We start from the raw sequence: 18,253 nt of genomic DNA, 5'->3' as shown, positions 1-18,253 counted from the left end.
AACCAATGGACGATGACTGTCCGCCTACTGATAGCGGCGGCAGTGCTCGCTCGAAGCTAGGCCCTCAGCGACCTTCAAGGTGACCCCTTCTTTCATCTTCCTTTTCTTCTTACGATGGCACTTATTCACTGGAATATTCGCAGCATTCGCTCCAACCGAGAGGACTTGAAGTTGCTGCTCCGCTTGCACCGTCCGCTCGTCGTAGCCCTCCAGGAAACAAAGCTACGCCCATGCGATCAAATTGCCTTGGCACACTACACCTCTGTGCGTTTTGACCTACCCCCTGTGGTAGGTATTCTGGCTCATGGAGGGGTTATATTGCTGGTCCGGGATGATATTTACTACGATCCCATCACATTGCACACCGGCCTGCAGGCAGTTGCCATTCGAATTACTCTCCCCACTTTTACATTTTCCATTTGTGCCGTTTACACTCCACCGTCGTCTGCCGTTACCAGGGCAGACATGATGCAAATTATTGCTCAGCTACCTGCACCATTTTTCCTAACTGGAGACTTCAATGCCCACCATCCCCTTTGGGGCTCTCCAGCATCCTGCCTGAGGGGCTCCCTGTTAGCAGACCTTTTCAACCAGCTCAATCTTGTCTGCCTCAATACTGGCGCCCCTACTTTTCTTTGGGACACATCTCACACCGATTCCCATTCAGACCTCTCTATATGTACTACCCAACTTGCACGCCGGTTTGAGTGGTATGCACTTTCTGATACATATTCGAGCGACCACTTCCCGTGTGTTATCCATCTCCTGCAGCATACCCCCTCTCCGTGCTCATCTAGTTGGAACATCTCCAAAGCAGACTGGGGGCTCTTCTCTTCCAGGGCGACCTTTCAGGATCAAACCTTCACAAGCTGCGAACGTCAGGTCGCACGCCTCACGGAAGTCATTCTCACTGCTGCTGAATATTCCATCCATCACCCTACTTCTTCTCCACGTCGCGTACCGGTCCCCCTGGTGGACCGCAGCATGTAGAGACGCTTTATGTGCTCGTCGACGTGCTTTACGCACCTTTAAATGCCACCCTACAGTGGCAAATTGTATCAATTATAAACTATTACGTGCACAGTGTCGTTGTATTATTAAAGAAAGCAAGAAAGCCAGCTGGGCTGCTTTCACAAGCACCTTCAACAGTTTTACTCCTTCTGTTGTCTGGGGTTGCCTGCGCCGGCTATCTGGCACTAAGGTCCACTCACCAGTTTCTGGCTTGATGGTTGCGAATGACGTCCTTGTGGCCCCTGAGGACATCTCCAATGCCTTCGGCCGCTTTTTCGCAGAGGTTTCGAGCTCCGCTCATTACCACCCTGCCTTCCTCCCCCGAAAACAGGCAGAGGAGGGTAGGCCACCTAACTTCCGCTCCTCGAATCATGAAAGTTATAATGCCCCATTCACTATGCGGGAACTCGAAAACACACTTGCCCAGTCACGGTCCTCCGCTCCAGGGCCTGATTCTATTCATATTCAGATGCTGAAGAACCTTTCTCCTGTGGGTAAAGGTTTCCTTCTTCGTACTTATAATCGCATCTGAATTGAGGGACATGTTCCCGCATGCTGGCGCGAGTCTATTGTCCCGGTTCCTAAGCCGGCGAAGGACAAGCACTTGCCTTCCAGTTATCGACCCATCTCGCTTACCAGCTGTGTCTGTAAGGTGATGGAGCGAATGGTTAACTCTCGTTTGGTTTGGCTGCTCGAATCTCGACGCCTACTTACCAATGTACAATGTGGATTTCGTAGGCGCCGCTCTGCTGTTGACCATCTGGTTACCTTGTCGACCTTCATTATGAATAACTTCTTGCGGAAGTGCCCGACCGCGGCTGTGTTCTTTGATTTGGAGAAGGCTTACGACACCTGTTGGAGGGCGGGCATTCTCCGCACCATGCATACGTGGGGCCTTCGCGGTCGCCTCCCCCTTTTTATTTGTGCCTTTTTAATGGATCGACAGTTCAGGGTATGTGTGGGTTCTGTCCTGTCAGACACCTTTCGCCAGGAGAATGGGGTGCCACAGGGCTCAGTTTTGAGCGTTGCTCTCTTCGCCATAGCGATCAATCCAATAATGGATTGTCTCCCAGCTGATGTTTCAGGCTCCCTTTTCGTGGACGATTTTACCATCTATTGCAGCGCACAGCGTACATGTTTCCTGGAGCGCTGTCTTCAGCGTTCTCTTGACCGTCTTTACTCCTGGAGTGTCGCCAATGGCTTCCGTTTTTCTGCCGAGAAGACGGTCTGTATTAACTTCTGGCGCTACAAAGAGTTTCTCCCACCATCCTTACGACTCGGTCTCGTTGCTCTCCCATTCGTGGAGACAACAAAATTTTTAGGTCTTACATTTGACAAGAAACTTAGCTGGTCTCCACATGTGTCATATTTGGCTGCCCGTTGTACCCGTTCTCTAAATGTCCTCAGTGTTCTCAGTGGTATGTCGTGGGGAGCGGATCGAACCGTCCTACTTCGCCTATATCGGTCGATCGTCTGCTCCAAGCTGGATTATGGGAGCTTCGTATACTCCTCTGCACGGCCATCCATCTTACGCCGCCTCAACTCCATACAACATCGGGGTTTGCGTCTTGCGATCGGAGCATTTTATACCAGTCCCGTCGAGAGTCTTCATGCTGAAGCTGGTGAATTGCCACTCACCTACCGGCTCGATATACTGCTTTGTTGGTATGCCTGTCGGCTACTGTCAATGCCTGACCACCCGTCTTATCGTTCCTTTTTTGACGACTCTCTCGACCGTCAATACGGGTTGTATGTCTGTGCCCTGCTACCCCCTGGAGTTCGCTTTTGTCGCCTCCTTCAACACCATGATTTTTCACTCCCTGCAACCTTTAGAGTGGGCGAGAGCCACACGCCACTTTGGCTCCAGGCTCAGGTTAGCGTTCACCTTGACCTCAGCTCACTCCCAAAGGAGGTTACCCCCGGTTCGGTATACCACTCCCGTTTTGTCGAACTTCGTTCGAAGTTCATTAATATGACTTTCATTTATACAGATGGCTCTAAGACCAGTGACGGGGTCGGGTGTTCTTTTATTGTCAGGGCACAAAGTTTCCAATACCGGCTCCATGGCCATTGTTCGGTCTTCACAGCTGAGCTCTTTGCCCTCTACCAGGCTGTTCTTTACATCTGCCGCCACCGACATTCTGCTTATGTCATCTGCTCCGATTACCTGAGCGCCATCCAGAGCCTCTGTGATCCGTATCCGGTTCACCCTTTCGTGCACTGGATCCAACGCTCTCTTCAGCAGCTGGTGGACAACGGTTCTCCGGTTAGCTTTATGCGGGTTCCTGGCCATGTCGGTATCCTGGGGAACGAAGCTGCAGATGCCGCGGCCAAGGCTGCGGTCCTCCAGCCTCGGACAGCTTCTTGTTGTGTCCCTTCATCAGATTGTAGCAGGGTCATTTGTCGGCGCATTTTATCACTGTGGCATGCCGAATGGGCTGCGCTTACGGACAACAAGCTTCGGGCCTTGAAACCTCTTTCCACGGCTTGGACGTCCTCCTCCCGCCCTTCTCGAAGGGAGGAGGTCGTTTTGGCCCGGTTAAGAATTGGACACTGTCGGTTCAGCCATCGCCACCTGCTGACGGCTGCGCCGGCGCCGTTCTGCCCATGTGGGCAATTGCTGACGGTCCGCCACATTTTAACATCCTGTCCGGATTTTAACACACTGCGTCTTGATCTTGTCCTGCCATGTACTCTAGATGCCATTTTAGCGGATGACCCACGAGCAGCTGCTCGCGTTCTTCGTTTTATCAACTTGACAAACCTCTCTAAGGACATTTGATTATGCTGTTTTTTTAATCCTATGCCTGTCAGTCTGTCTTCTATCGTGTTTTCCCTTTTAGTTGCTGTTTTAAACTTGTGCCTCGCTGTGCATACCTAACGTAGTCTGGGCGCTAATGACCATTGAAGTTGTGTGCCAAAAAAAAAAAAAAAAAAAAAAAAAAAATTCGAGGAAGGTGGCTTGCACGGTTGAGGAGAACCCAGTGAATCGGAACAAGCTGAGGCATTAGGGATTGTGTTGTTATGAAAGAAATGAAATGGTCCACCATTTTCTTTGCTGCCTCTCCACAGTTTCAGTTCCTTTGCCACTGGTGCCTTGCTCGCTACTGTCTATGCCAACTCCCTCTGCGCTAATATCTGCAACACCCATGGCGTGGGTGCTGTTCAACACAATTCTAAACTGCTTTCATACCTATTACCTCCTCTATGGTCACACTGACCTGACCACGATTGCTTCACCTTTGAAGGCGTCACCTACAAACAAATCTGTGGTGCAGCTATCGGCGCCTGTGGCACCATTCTGTGCCAACCTATTCATTGGCCATCAAGAGGAATCCTTCTTAAACACCCAGAATCTTAACCCCTCATCTGTTTCAGATTCATTGAATCTTCGTGAACTGGAACAAGGCTGAGGACATCTTATCCATGTTTCTTCAGAACCCAACAAGCTACCTTCCTCAATGTTGACCTGCACCTCCAAGACTGCCACATCAGTGCCTCCATCCATATCAAATCTACCAACCACCAAAAAATCTTCACTTCATGCTGCCACTCATTCACAACTTCCATTCCACACTTGTAAATCCCTTCTATTCACCCTAGCCACCATCGCATCTATAGTGATGAGCAGTGCCTCTCTAAATGTGACCTTCACAGACCTTGCGCAGAAACAGACTTCTTGTGCCTTGTCTTTTCAGTCACTTACCACCTCCCACATACCCACTGTCCAGTGACTCATAGCACCTGGAACAGAAGCAACTGAATCACAATGACACTTTAAGTCAGCTACCAATTTATGAGAAAATAATGTGCATGCAACTGTTTGATTATGCTACCAGTCACTTCTAGAAACAATCTTGATAGTGTCCACCTAGATAAAGGATATTTGAATATTGATGTTGCATCACATCGGTGAAAGACCCATTTCTGTCTATATTTGGTTGCTTGTCACCAGTTCCTTAGAAAACCCTAGAGAAGCATTTCAGTTGTACAAAACTGGCAGGTACTGCCCTACCTTCTTAGTGCAATTATGACAACACGTCCATTTTTATCAAAGAGTTTGTGCGCTGCTTGTTTTTGCTAACACACTTCGTTCTCTTCACTTTTGTCAGACCAGTGTTATTGGTAACAGTGCAGTCTAATAGATATAGCCAAATTCTGTCTAGGCGTCAGATAGCTTAATTGGGCAGGTAGGTTAGAAAATTTAAAAAGGGAAATGGATAGGTTAATACCCCAAGCCGATTCAGAAGGATGTAGGTTGCAGTAGGTACTGGGAGATGATTAAGCTTGCACAGGATAGAGTAGCATAGAGAGCTGCATCAAACCAGTCTCTGGACTGAAGACCACAACAACTCTGTTAAACAGCTGGAGTTGTCTTTTAGACGTACGAGTTGTATTGTCCCCACCAAGTGCTAATTTTTCTAGAAATTTGAAGACTGTCAGTCCATTACTAAGGATTACATCTGTTCTACTGGAAGTCATTTTCTAATCCCAACATGTTGTTTTTGTCATTAATCATCGTTGCTTGGAGGTCTGAAAGAATTTTTGTGTAACTTGTTATTAGTCTGTAAATTGATTTGATGCAGCTCTCCACACTTGTCTATCATCTGAAAGCCTCATCATCTCTGCATAACTACTGCAACCTACATCCTTTTGAATCTGCTTAGCGTATTCATCTCTTGGTCTCCCTCTACGGTTTTTACCCTCTACTCTTCCCTCCAGTACTAAATTGGTAATCCCTTGATGCCTCAGAACATGTCCTACCAATTGATCCGTTCTTCTAGTCAAGTTGTGCCTCTAGTCAAGTTCTGCCACAAATTCATCTTTCCCCAATTCTATTCAGTACCTCCTCATTAGTTAGTGATTTACCCATCTAATCTTGAGCATTCTTCTGTAGCACCAGATTTCAAAAGCTTCTAGTCTCTTCTTGTCTAAACTGTTTATCATCTATGTTTCACTTTCATACTTGGCTACGCTCCGTACAAATACTTTCAGAAAAGACTTCCTAACGCTTAAATCAATACTTGGTGTTAACAAATTTCTCTTCTTCAGATACGCTTTCCTTACCACAGCCAGTCTACATTTTATATCCTCTCTACTTCGATCATCGTCGGTTATTTTGCTCCCCAAACAGCAAAACTCATTTGCTACTTTAAATGTGTCATTTCCTAATCTAATTTCCTCAGCATCACCTGATTTAATTTGACTACATTCCATTATTTTCGTTTTGCTTTTGTTGATGTACATCTTATATCCTCCTTTCAAGACACTGTCCATTCCGTTCAGCTGCTCTTCCAGGTCCTTAGCTGTCTCTGACAGAATTACAATGTCATTGGCGAACCTCAAAGTTTTTATTTCTTCTCCATGGATTTTAATTCCTACTCCAAATTTTTCTTTTGTTTCCTTTACTGCTTGCTCAATATACGGATTGAATAACATCGGGGAGAGGCTACAACCCTGTATCACTCCCTTCCCAACCACTGCTTCCCTTTCATGCCCCTCGACTTGTGTAACTGCCATCTGGTTTCTGTACAAATTGTACATATCCTTTTGCTCCCTGTATTTGACCCCTGCCACCTTCATAATTTGAAAGAGAGTATTCCAATCAAGCAAAATATTTAAGACATTGAAACTTTCTCGCAGATCAAAGCTATATCCTGGACTGAGACTCGAACTCAGGTCCTTTGCCTTTCACGTATAAGAGCTACTCGAGACATTGTGTCCCGTTACAATTTTTATCACCCACACTTACTTCCATTACAAAATTATTTCCTGATGGATTGGGATGTGTCCTATCAACTGATTCCTTCATTTAGTCAAGTTGTGCTATTAATTTTTCTCCCCAATTTAATTTACTATCTCCTCATTAGTTATTAAAGTTACACATCTAATTTTCAACATTCAGCTACAGCATCACATTTCCAAAGCTTCTGTTCTCTTTTCAATAAACTACCTGCTGTCCACATTTCACTTCTGTGCAAGGCTATGTTCCATACTGATACCTTCAGAACAGACTTCGATGTTAATGAATTCGTCTTTTTCAGAAATGTTTTTCTTGTTGTTATCAGTCTGCATTTTATTCCTCAGTAGTTTGGTTCCCACCTGTTATTTTGTCACCCAAGAGCAAACATCTCCTACTACTTTGTCACATTTCCTAATCTAATTTTATCAACATTGTTTGATTTGTGATTTGGGCACACTCCATTATCCTTTATTTTCTTTTGTTGATGTTCATCTTTCTTTCTTTTTTCAATACATGATCTGTTCCATTCCACTGCTCGTCCAGGCCCTTGGTTGTCTGACAGAATTGCAATGTCATCGCAAGTCTTGAAGTTTTTATTTCTGCCCCTTGAACTTTAATTCCATCTCCAAATCACTACTTCATAATTTCAAAATAGGTTTTCCAATCAACATTGTCAAAAGCGTCCTTTAATTTGACGAATTTCTTCAATTTTCTTCTGAGATGAGTCGCAGGGTTACTGTGGTCTCATGTGTTTCTACATTTCTCAGGAACCTGAAGTGTTATTTTTCAATTCAGCTTGTGCTAGTCTTTCCATTCTTGTGGAAATAACGTGTGTCCACTTTTTGCCTGCGTGAGTTTTAAACTGATAGTTCAGTAATATTCACACCTGTCGGAACCTTCCCTCTTGGAGATAGGAATTGTCACATTATTTTTGAAGTCTGAGGGTATGTGTATGATATACAAAGTGGAATGGTTTTTAGCCATAACTGACCCTCCAAGGGATTCTGAGGGAATATTGTCTACTCTAGAGGTCTTGTTTCGACTTAGGTCTTTTGGAGCAAGATCAAATATTTATTGCAGTATATCATCTCCTATATCAGCTTATTTACTTCCTCTGACCTCTCTGTAATCTAGTCCTCATGTTGGTTTCCCTTATGTAACCCTTTTATATTTCCTTCCACTTTTGCCTTCTTAGGGTAGTATAAGCTTGTCCTCTGGGCTCTTGATTTTTGTACAGCTGCTTCTCTCTTCTCCATATGGGCCTTTAATTATGTTATAGATGGCACCCACATTTCCATTACCTGTGTGCTTTTACAACCTTGCATTTGGCCTTCACCCATTTCTGAGTATTCCCTGTATTTCCTTTTGTGTACTTAATTTTCTCCTTTTTATGTTTTGTCCTTTCCTCATTTAGATTTAGCAGCTCATGAGTTATCCAAGGGTTTCTCATGGGTGTTGTCTTTTGCCTGTTTGATTCGCTGATGCGTTTACTGTTTCATCTCTAAAGCCCACCCATTTGTCTTCTGTTGTGTCCTTTACCCTCGTTTGAGGCAGTTGTTGCATGATACTCCCTTTGAAACTCTAAACAGTCTCTAGTTCTTTCAGTGTATCCAAATGTCATCTGCTTGAGCTCTTACTTTTTTGCAGTGTCTTCAGTTTCATGGAAATGTCTTACAGTTCAAAATCTGGTTTGTGTGTTCTGCCATTATAAAATAGATTTCAAAACTGTCTGGTGCCCGTAGTCTCTTCCGTATACACAGTGTTTTCATATGGTCCTTAAACCACGTGTTAGTGATGGTTGTATTATACTTTGTGCAAAATTATTCAGGCATCTCTTTCTTGCTGTCCTTTTTCCCCAGTTCATGTTTTCCTACTGTTTTTTCCTGCCTTCTGTTTCCTACTATCGAATTCCAGACACCCATCACAATAAAAGTTTTGTCTTGCTTATCTATCTGAATAATATTTCTCTCATCATACTCCCTTTCAATCTCTTCATTTGCAGAGCTAGTAGGCTTGTAGACTTACACTTATGTGGGGGTCGTTGACTTTGTATTTATCTTGTATACTAAATGGATTCACTATTCTGTTCATAATAGCTTACCCACATTGCTATTGTCTTATTCGTTGTTAAGCCTACATAGTTCTCTAATTCCCACTATATCTAAATTCAACTTATCCATTTCTCTTTCTAAGTTCTCTAACCTACCTAACTGATTATGGGATCTAATATTTTGCATTCCGACACAGAAATTGCCAAGTTTATTTCTCCTGATTACGATGCCCAGCTGAGTAGCCCCCATTTGGAGATCTGATTGGAGCTCAGTTCTACTTCGTAGGGTTATCAGTATCTGTATCATAACAGGCATGCGAGGACTTTCCCACTCTCCTCTACCACCACCTCACCAAAGTCTGTGGTTCATGCAGGAGGTGTAACTACTGTGTATAGCAAAGGAGTCTGAGCTGCTTTATTAAAATGATTGTTTTTCTTGTTCAAGATTTTTTGTGAATGGGTGGTCATTTCTTCCATAGATACTGCACATTTATTTTTTGATTGATTCAAAGCAGCAGCTCAGCAGAATGTTAAGTAGGTTTTTATTATTTTTTGATTGAAATTTAACGGTCTTTGACTAGATGACTGCAACTCCTTGCTCAAATATTCATATTTAATGTCAATTGAATTAAGTATTAATTTCTGGAAGTAATAACTGGAATTACCTTTTCAATATTTGGGGGGGGGGGGGGGGGGGGGAGGTCTTTATTTCTGTTGCCACGTGTATCTACTGAATTATGGAACATTTGATGGATCAACACTGTTCTTTAATGATAAATTGTGTGAGCATAAATTTATTGTTATGGAAAAGGGAGGATTAGAACAAAATATGTCTTAGGAAAATACTAACAATAAACATAAAGTTTTCATTATTTATTGTTGTGCATCCTTGAGTGCAGTCATGGGAAGGATGGATTTGCACACTGTAACATAAAAGCTGGGTGAAAGGATAACAGTATGAAAAACGTGGAATGAAACTTTTTGTATTATGTAAGGAGACAAATTAGTTTAGTTCATATAATTATAGATCTTGCAAAACTTTCATCACAATGTCTCACTGAGGAACTGTTGATCCAGTTCCAGTGTTTATTCCAGTTCTACCAGGCAGGCAGTTCGCCCGCGTGCTAAGTCCCCAGAACCACCAGAAGCAGCTCCAGTTATCAGTTCTAAATCTAGGTAGGTTATGTACATATTTGCTGAGAGTAGTAATTTATTTAGAGTAATAATTTATATAGAAGATTCTTTTGTTTCCAGGTATTATGATGACAGGTACCGTGAGAGGGATCGTGAGAGGGAACGTGAACGTGAAGGGACTAGGCGTGAACCTGAGCGTGAACGGGAAAGAGACCGTGAAAGAGAAAGAAGAGAAGAAAGAGAATCTTCCCATCGTAGTACTCGCCATTAAATGGGTTATCTTTCTTTTACAGGGTAGTTACCATACCCCGTTTTTGCATCTCTAATCATAATGTATAGATTTTTTTTAGTGGTGAAATACATTTCATTTCAGGAGAATTTGCATTAAGCAGAAGTTAAAGTAGATTATTAGAGTAAAATTAAATTCCAATTCTCGTTTGTAGGCTACGTTTTTCTTTCCATACGAAACATTTTACGCAGAAAGATTGCTTTTAAAATGGGGATCAAGATATGCATAGCTATCTTAATTCATCTCATTACTTCTACTGAATTCATGCATCAGTGGCAGTCTTTAGTTAATTAGTGTATTTAGTAGAATTGGTTTGACATACAGCCTTCAGTCAAGTAGATGTGAATGGACAAATTTGTTTTAATTGTAAATTAAGTACATAGAAGACTCAGTTCATCACTGGAGATAAGCTGCAGCAAGAGGACTGAAGACACCTGTGGCAGAAACAAAAAGAAGATTGTATTCAGTATCAACAACAGAAGAAGATTGTAGTTTTAAGCTTTTGAATAAATGGCACTTCTGAATTGTGAATTATAATATCATTTTCCCTTGTATCCATTGTCCCAAATGTTCCATACTCCTATTTATTATAAGTGTAAAATGCATCAATTATGTAATAGAAGTTTGTTGGTATTGGAGTAACCAAAGAGTACTCTCATTTTTGCTTAGAGTTGATATTGGAAGAGGCAAACAATATTTGTGCTACTATCTTTTTATTTATAATGAGCTTCATTCATAAGAATCACTCTTTGCACTAATTATTAATTCATTTGCATCATGCTAAATAGATGAGGGGCTAAAATGTGTGTGTTGGTGCAGAGACTGTATGATTTGTCTTGTGTTCTGGGATATCCACTTCTAACCTAGCAGTTATTGTGCTGATTGTCAATTTTTTGCAGTCTTAATTTGAGAAATCATTATATATATTTTTTCATTATACATACAAGATAGTAAAACAGAGAATGTTATAAAAAATAGAAAGCGAATTAAGCTGTAATGCATCCCCATTCCATTAGTCAGATTGTAGTGTGTGTGTGTGTGTGTGTGTGTGTGTGAGAGAGAGAGAGAGAGAGAGAGAGAGAGAGAGAGAGAGATATGTGCTTATCGTATATCCCAAGAAAAGAACACTTGTCATAATTTTATCAGCATGTTTTTGTTGGCTCGTGCTGTATTTTAATAATAATTATTGTGTGGGAATTTTGTTTTCAATCAAGAAAATCACAGTAGAGTACTAGAAGGAACACTGTGTTGGAGTTTTGATCACTGATTGCCAAATTTGTAGTTCCATGTTAATTGATTTATTGTAGATAGCACTAGCACATTATGTGACCTGCATGTACCATGAGATTCTTATTTTTGAATATTTATTTTTTTTTTTCATCATTTGATCTTGATTACAATAGAGGGGAAAAATATTAAAGAACTTGAAAAGTTCTCAGGACAAAGTAATACATAATCGACATGGAATGTATCCCTTCCATTAATGGGAAAATGTATTGAATTATTACAAGGAGGTGGTTTGTACACGAAAACTGTGAAATAGCAGAGCATGTATGTATTAGTAGTAAGCATTTATCTGGTTGTTAATTTATGTGATTGTTGAGAATTATGACAAGTCGAAACTATATTCTGGTCTGGATACCCAATACATTTGTTGTGGGCAGTGTGCTACCACACAATCCAAAATTACCTCAAGGACAAACTGAAAGTAATAGTTGCTAACGATACGGGAGGAGAATTCTCAGTGTTAAGAGACTCCTGGAGATTGTTGTTTTGGTAGTATTGAATGATTTAACCTTAAATAAAAAATGTTAAGTAAACATATTAATTAGGATAGAGTGCTACTCTGTTCATAGGCAGCTTGATCAACAGTCAGCAACATTTAAAAGTCGTTTTTTTAGCTATTAGAGAAAGCCCTCATGAAATGAAGAAAGAGCACGCACGCACGCACGCACAGACACACACACACACACACACACACACACACACACACACACACACCTTTCATCTCTGGGTCCTGTGGCTGTGCAGTGGGAAGCACTCTGTCCTAATTAATATTATTATTCCATCCTGGATTTTACCATTTTTTATTTTTAAAGAGATTTTTTCTGAAAGACTTTTCTCAGTGTAGCCCAGCAAGAGGTAGAACTGTATGAAATAACCAATAGGTTATACATTTGATTAAAAAATAAATTAAGTTGTTCATAAAACTGTAAGGGTCATAGAGAAACAGCTGTGGAATTTTAGGAGTGTGGCACATGATGAACTCAGTTCAGTTGTTACGTGGTGAGCAAATACTGTGTCAGACCTGGTAGTGTGTGTCAGTGAGTTTGCCGGGGAAAAAAGTACAGAGCACTTTGATGGCTCTTGCAGTACCTGTTAATCACACATTGAAATATATTTTTACAAAGTACAGTTGTAACACAACAAACAACTAATGCTGTTATGGCAATGTTTAATTTATTACACTAGTGGATACAAGTCGATTGGATGGAATACATAAACGTTTGATAATTAAATCTGTCAAAATAGCTGTAATGCTTTCGGGACGGTTGATGTAGTTACTCTCTTTTTAAATGAAATGCAGTTTTGAGTCTCGAATAGGAAACAGTAAGAACACAAAAATTCTTAGTTGGATCTAAAATGTAAGACAATTTAAGACATTGTTTTCTCTTATACTTAACTCGTTCAAAAATGGATTGTGGATGTCATTGTGAACTTAACAAAATGATTTTAAAATAACTCTCATGTATGTAGTGTATATAGTGCAAAGCTGCCTGAAATCAGGAGTTATCAAAATAGAAGACTGTGCATTTGCAATGCAAGAGTTAAATGTGAAATTTGTAGAGATTTATGTGAACCTAGGTCCTACCTTGCGCAATATGTGAAAACACGTGGTTTCCAAGGAAAAGATGACAAAGCACTTTAGATTTCCTGTATTGCTAGATAAATGCACGAAAAGATATACCGTTGGTATATTTTTGGTTTATGGTAACCAGAATTCTCTCTCTCTCTCTCTCTCTCCCCCCTGCTGATGTCATTCAGCTAACAGCCTCACTTACTGACATAATCTTTTTTATTAATTCTAATTTTATATTTGTTACACATTATTATGGTAGAGAAGGTGAGGTGGTTTTCTAATAAGGCATAATACTATTGTATGAGCTCATTGTGTGTACATGAACTGTAGTTGGATGGTTAAGAATGGCCAAATGTGCCATATTGATTATAAAGGAAAAACAAAGGCCATTGTGACACAATAAGAGGTGAGAAGATACTGTAGATAGAAGTAGTAAATCAGGTTCTGGAGTAATGACACACACAAGAGAGATTGAGAAACAAGGGTAGTCAGAAATACCTCACAGAATATACAGAAATGCAGTCTTACAATAAAAAAGGAACACTGTTGGAAGAAACATTTACGTGTAAGGGGTTTGGCTGTAATGTACTACACTGCTGAGAAATCCACGGTAGAAATAGTTTAGTGTTATTTGTATTTGTTGGGAAGCAATGAACTGGTTAATTTTGGAAATTAATGTGGCATTACTACATTTGTGACAATCGGTCTTTGATTGTGATGCCATATTGTGAATCAGGATCTGCTTGTAGCATAAAATCAGTTGTCCTCTTGAAAAATAGAGTACAGATTAGGTCTAGTTAGTGAAGCTTATTGGATGCTAGATGAACACAATGAGAAAGTTACTTACAATGCAAATGTCAGAAATGTTAAGTGGGCATTACAGTATGTTAATGTATAATCCTGGGAATATGTGGTTTCTGCCATGCTTAGTAATAAACTTAACTTTCCCACCAAGTTAACACCATTTACATATTTTAATAAAACTCCAGGAATATATTGAGTAACAGACATCAGTTTTCATTGTACAAGTAACATACGTAACTTTTCACCACACAACAGCCCTTGTGTAAAAACTACTGACTGGAACACTAGTCATTATATTAACATATTTCTTCTATGAAAGTTAATACATTGTAAGCTATTCTGTAGCGACAGAATTATTTGGCTTTACAAAAATATTATGGGGAAAAAATCCAGTTTTGCAAATTGTATTTGAAGTGAGGGAGCTGTTCGAACAACTATGAGAACTTTATGCTAGTTTCTTAATTTTGTTTTGTTCAAAACAGTTTAGTGATGATTTGTTACAAATTTATCCAGTGGCTTGCAACCTGTTGGAAGAGATTAGCAACTGTTTGGGAATAGCATAATTCAAGATAACGTTTGCAGAAGTTTTCAAGCATAGATTTCATAAATTTTCTGTTTCAGTTCCTTCGCCTCTTGTTTTATCTATGGCAGTGTGTAATTCCTTTTGTGTGCATCTTATCGGTGTTCATATATTTAGATGTTACAAGAACACAGTCAAATTTCTTATTGCCATTTGTTCATTGCCAGAGGAGTGTGAATTAAGAGTTACACACTATGGCAGAATTTCTTCTTATTTGACATTGTTGAAGTTACTGTGAAAAGTAGTGGTAGTTCAGTTTTCAGATGTCTTCGAATAAAATTGTCCATTACTTGTTTTGTATTGTTGTATGGAGTGCCCCCCCCCCCCCCCCCCCCCCCCCCACACACACACACACACACACACACACACACACACACACACAGACATTACTGAGAATTCCTACTCATAAATTCACACTCTAGTTACAGTGGTGGCATGTTTTCTCATCGTTTCTATATTAACGTACTTCAGGCGTGAGGTGTAGACCATTTAAAAAAATGAAAGAAGTTCAGTCGTGCTATTGTAAGAGTCACTAGTGATTCAAGACAAGGATCAAGTAACCGTAGTTCACCATCAACAATACGTCCTGAGATAGCAGACCCTTGTAACGATACTACAGTGAAAATGTAAATAGTATTTGCTTTCCCTCATAACATTTTGATAAACTGAGCTTAGTTTACACCCTTGCAGCACTATTGCTCAATGTTGTGGTGAGAGACTGCGTAGGATACATTGCATTAACTTCCACCTCTTGTCATTAACTTCCAGCTCATCTACCACCACCTCTTCTCTTCTTATTCATTTCACTTCCACTTGCCAAACTCTGAGAAACTGGCTTGTGTGAGGATATGTAGTTGCTTTAGACCAGCTGCTGATCTTTTCCTTTGTGCTAAGAGAGGAAGTCAAAGCATTTTAATTATCACCTTTAACCATCACCTTATTAAATACAGTTACATAATTAATGTTTTGTTTGTTTGCAGGTACACATCTGCAGATATAGTATACATTAAAATCCCTACACCGAAGAGCAGTAGAGTGCCACTAAGGCTCCATGACAGAATGTTGCCATGGAATATTGTGCAGTAATTTGTTTTTGGCAACGGGGGAAATGTTGCAGCTGTGTAAGACCTATCCATATGGCTGTTGAAGTTATCTCGGTTGACGGACATGGCTGCAATATTTTTGCTGCTGCCTATAACAGATTAATGTACAGCACTCCACGGTATCAGTGGGCAGCATAATTTTGTTTTAGCTCTTCTAGTGGTGTGCAATAATACTGTAGCACGGGGATTTTTGTGTGTCCCAGGACAGCAGGTGTGCACCAGCATACAAATAATAAAGTTGTGTAACTTTTTATAATTTACCATTAATCCATTCATCAAAGTTTTGCAAATTTGGTAATTCACTCAGTTTCAGCATATTTCATACTGCTTAGAAAGTAGGCTACTGGTTTTCAGCGTAGTCTTCTCATCTCATTAAGTATTAAAGAGCATATAAACTTTAGTTATGTCAGTGCAATTGTGCCGCATTGTTAGGTTCCGCATATATTATGTATATGTCCCTTGAAGACCTTAATTAGCGTTTCAGTAGAATTAATCATAGATGTATTATCAATCGTATGTTTGGTTGCTGGAATGTTTTGGAAGGAATCGTCCTTTAAAGTAATGAAAAGTGAGCTTGCAAGGTTCCATGACTGTAATAGTGTTAACCACTTAAAAGTGGGGGACGGTAATGAAACTTATCCTAAACAAAAACTACTGTTAAGATATTATTACAGATCAGGTATGTATGGATCTATAAGAGTTACTTAATTTACGCAAAAGTGAAATGAAACGTTTTGTAAAGTTGATTTACATGTTTCAAAGCAATGAACATTTTTTAATAAGTATGTAAGTGCAGCACCAGACTTTTTACAGAGTTACACAGATGAAATTCACATCAAAAATTTTTACATTTATATGCACAAATATAATTATGTAATACTGTTAGTTGGCACTCAAGTGCTTTTCTGATCGTTAATTGGTGGATGAATAATTTTACGCATTAGTTACGACATTATATTAGTAGCAGATTATTTATTAGCACCACACAAGAACAAATTTTAAGCATTTCATACATCTCTTCATAATCATGATTGTGATTTTGAATATTTTTTTTAATTGTACTTAAATTTATACAGTATACTAAATACACATGTTAATTTTTTCAATTTTGAAGCTGTATGTCTAGGTGCATTATCAAATCGTATGACACATGATGAGTCTTTTGTAATTCTGCACTCTTTGTAAATATTTGTGGAATATAATGAAAGCTATTGTGACAAATTTGTAATAAGTACTTTTCGATCATGATAGATCTGTTTTTTTTCTATTTGTTTTGAGTTATCCTATCTGAAAGGAATAGTAAATCTTTGAGGACCACACTAGTCAGTACGGATGTATGTCACTAAATCTCCAGAAGGTGGACAAAATATCTTCAATGTGTGAGTTAGTTATTGAGCAAATTGCTGCTTTACTGGTTCTCAGCATGACAGTGAAGCTATTGTCATCAGATGCCATTAGTGGTTGTTTCACTGTACAAAATCTTTCAGATGCTAGTCCAAGAGTATGTTTTGCTCCTGACATGTATGGAGTATTAACTGGTGTTATGAAGTTCTCTCTGTCTGCTGTGTGCTAACTTTTTGTAAAGTAGTTTGTTTTTCAAGCATAGGCAAAATTTACTTCATGCTGATTTTTCATTGCAAGGTGTGCTCACAGTTACATTTTGTTCTGTTGACTTCTTTATTTTGTTTCCTGATGTCTCCTTCAGTTGTTTTCAGAGACAGAGTTCACATACTGCCTCTGTGAATCATTAGAAAAATGCTTTGTCTTCGTATATTTATTTCAAAAAAATGTCACAAATTCACTTCTGTAAGATAAACATAAATACTGCTCTCTCTCTCTCTCTCTCTCTCTCTCTCTCTCTCTCTCTCTCCCCCCCTCCCTCCCCCCCCCCCCTTTACCCTACCCCTATCCCCTTTCACCTCCTCTCGCCCTCCCCACCCAATCCCTATCCCTATCCCTATCCCTAACCCTACACCCACCCGCTCTCCCCATTGGACGTAAAGTGCTAAACATGTGGAGCTTTTATCTGTTTTTACCCTTTTGGAAGAGTTCTCAAGTATTTTGGATGCCTGTCCAATTTTTGGTGCTTCAGAGGTATATTGTTTGTGCTTGGGCGCTCTTGGAGTTCATTGCTGAACTGTAGCAGGTTGTTTTTAAGGTGTATTTTGTCTACATTTTGCCACCCCGGAATTAAAATACCTTAAGCTGCGTCTATACCACAGTGTGTATTGTAATTTGGTAAGCTGTAATCATTTCGTATGTAAGGAACTGCCGACACAAAATATCAGTGTCAAAAAAAGTGCCATTGTCCACCAAAGTACATCTGTTATGTTAACGCTTAATTCTGGCATTTTTATGTTGTGCTGAATAGAATGGTATTAGATCCAATGCATGCACCCAAGATATTTTGTAGAAACTATTATTATTTTATGGGTTGTTTGTTACTTTGACGAAAGCTTTGCATTCAGGTATCATGAAAGTTAAATATAGTTCTTAGTTTAAAATTGAATGTAAAAGTTTGTTCAGTTAATATTATTTATCCACAGTGATTTTGAGATACAGGACTTATTAGGTTCAATACACTGATGATGAGTCAAAACATTAAGACCACTGCCCTCCACAAGATTGAATGCTGCCTGGTGATGTTGCAGGCACATGACACGATAAGTAAAGTTTACA

At 40.0% G+C, this 18,253-nt stretch overlaps 1 protein-coding gene across 9 annotated transcripts in view; it reads left to right on the top strand.

Moving 5' to 3' along the window:
- LOC124621900 (cleavage and polyadenylation specificity factor subunit 6) overlaps nucleotides 1-10,758 on the top strand; it is a 180,384-nt gene extending 169,626 nt beyond the window's left edge. For 6 of the 9 annotated variants that reach the window (XM_047147391.1, XM_047147389.1, XM_047147388.1 and 3 more), the window contains 2 exons: nucleotides 9,882-9,980; nucleotides 10,059-10,758. In XM_047147391.1, coding sequence (XP_047003347.1) covers nucleotides 9,882-9,980; nucleotides 10,059-10,209 — 250 coding nt within the window. In that variant the 3' untranslated portion in view covers nucleotides 10,210-10,758. The remainder of the gene's footprint in view (nucleotides 1-9,881; nucleotides 9,981-10,058) is intronic. The other 3 variants (XM_047147392.1, XM_047147394.1, XM_047147390.1) reach the window with 1 other exon arrangement.
- Nucleotides 10,759-18,253: the final 7,495 nt, after the last annotated feature.

Source organism: Schistocerca americana, chromosome 7, assembly GCF_021461395.2.
Source record: "Schistocerca americana isolate TAMUIC-IGC-003095 chromosome 7, iqSchAmer2.1, whole genome shotgun sequence".
In the NCBI taxonomy this organism is placed as follows: Eukaryota; Metazoa; Arthropoda; class Insecta; order Orthoptera; family Acrididae; genus Schistocerca; species Schistocerca americana.
The sequence above is the reverse complement of the archived record's forward strand: the minus strand, read 5'-3'. Positions and strand labels throughout refer to the sequence as shown.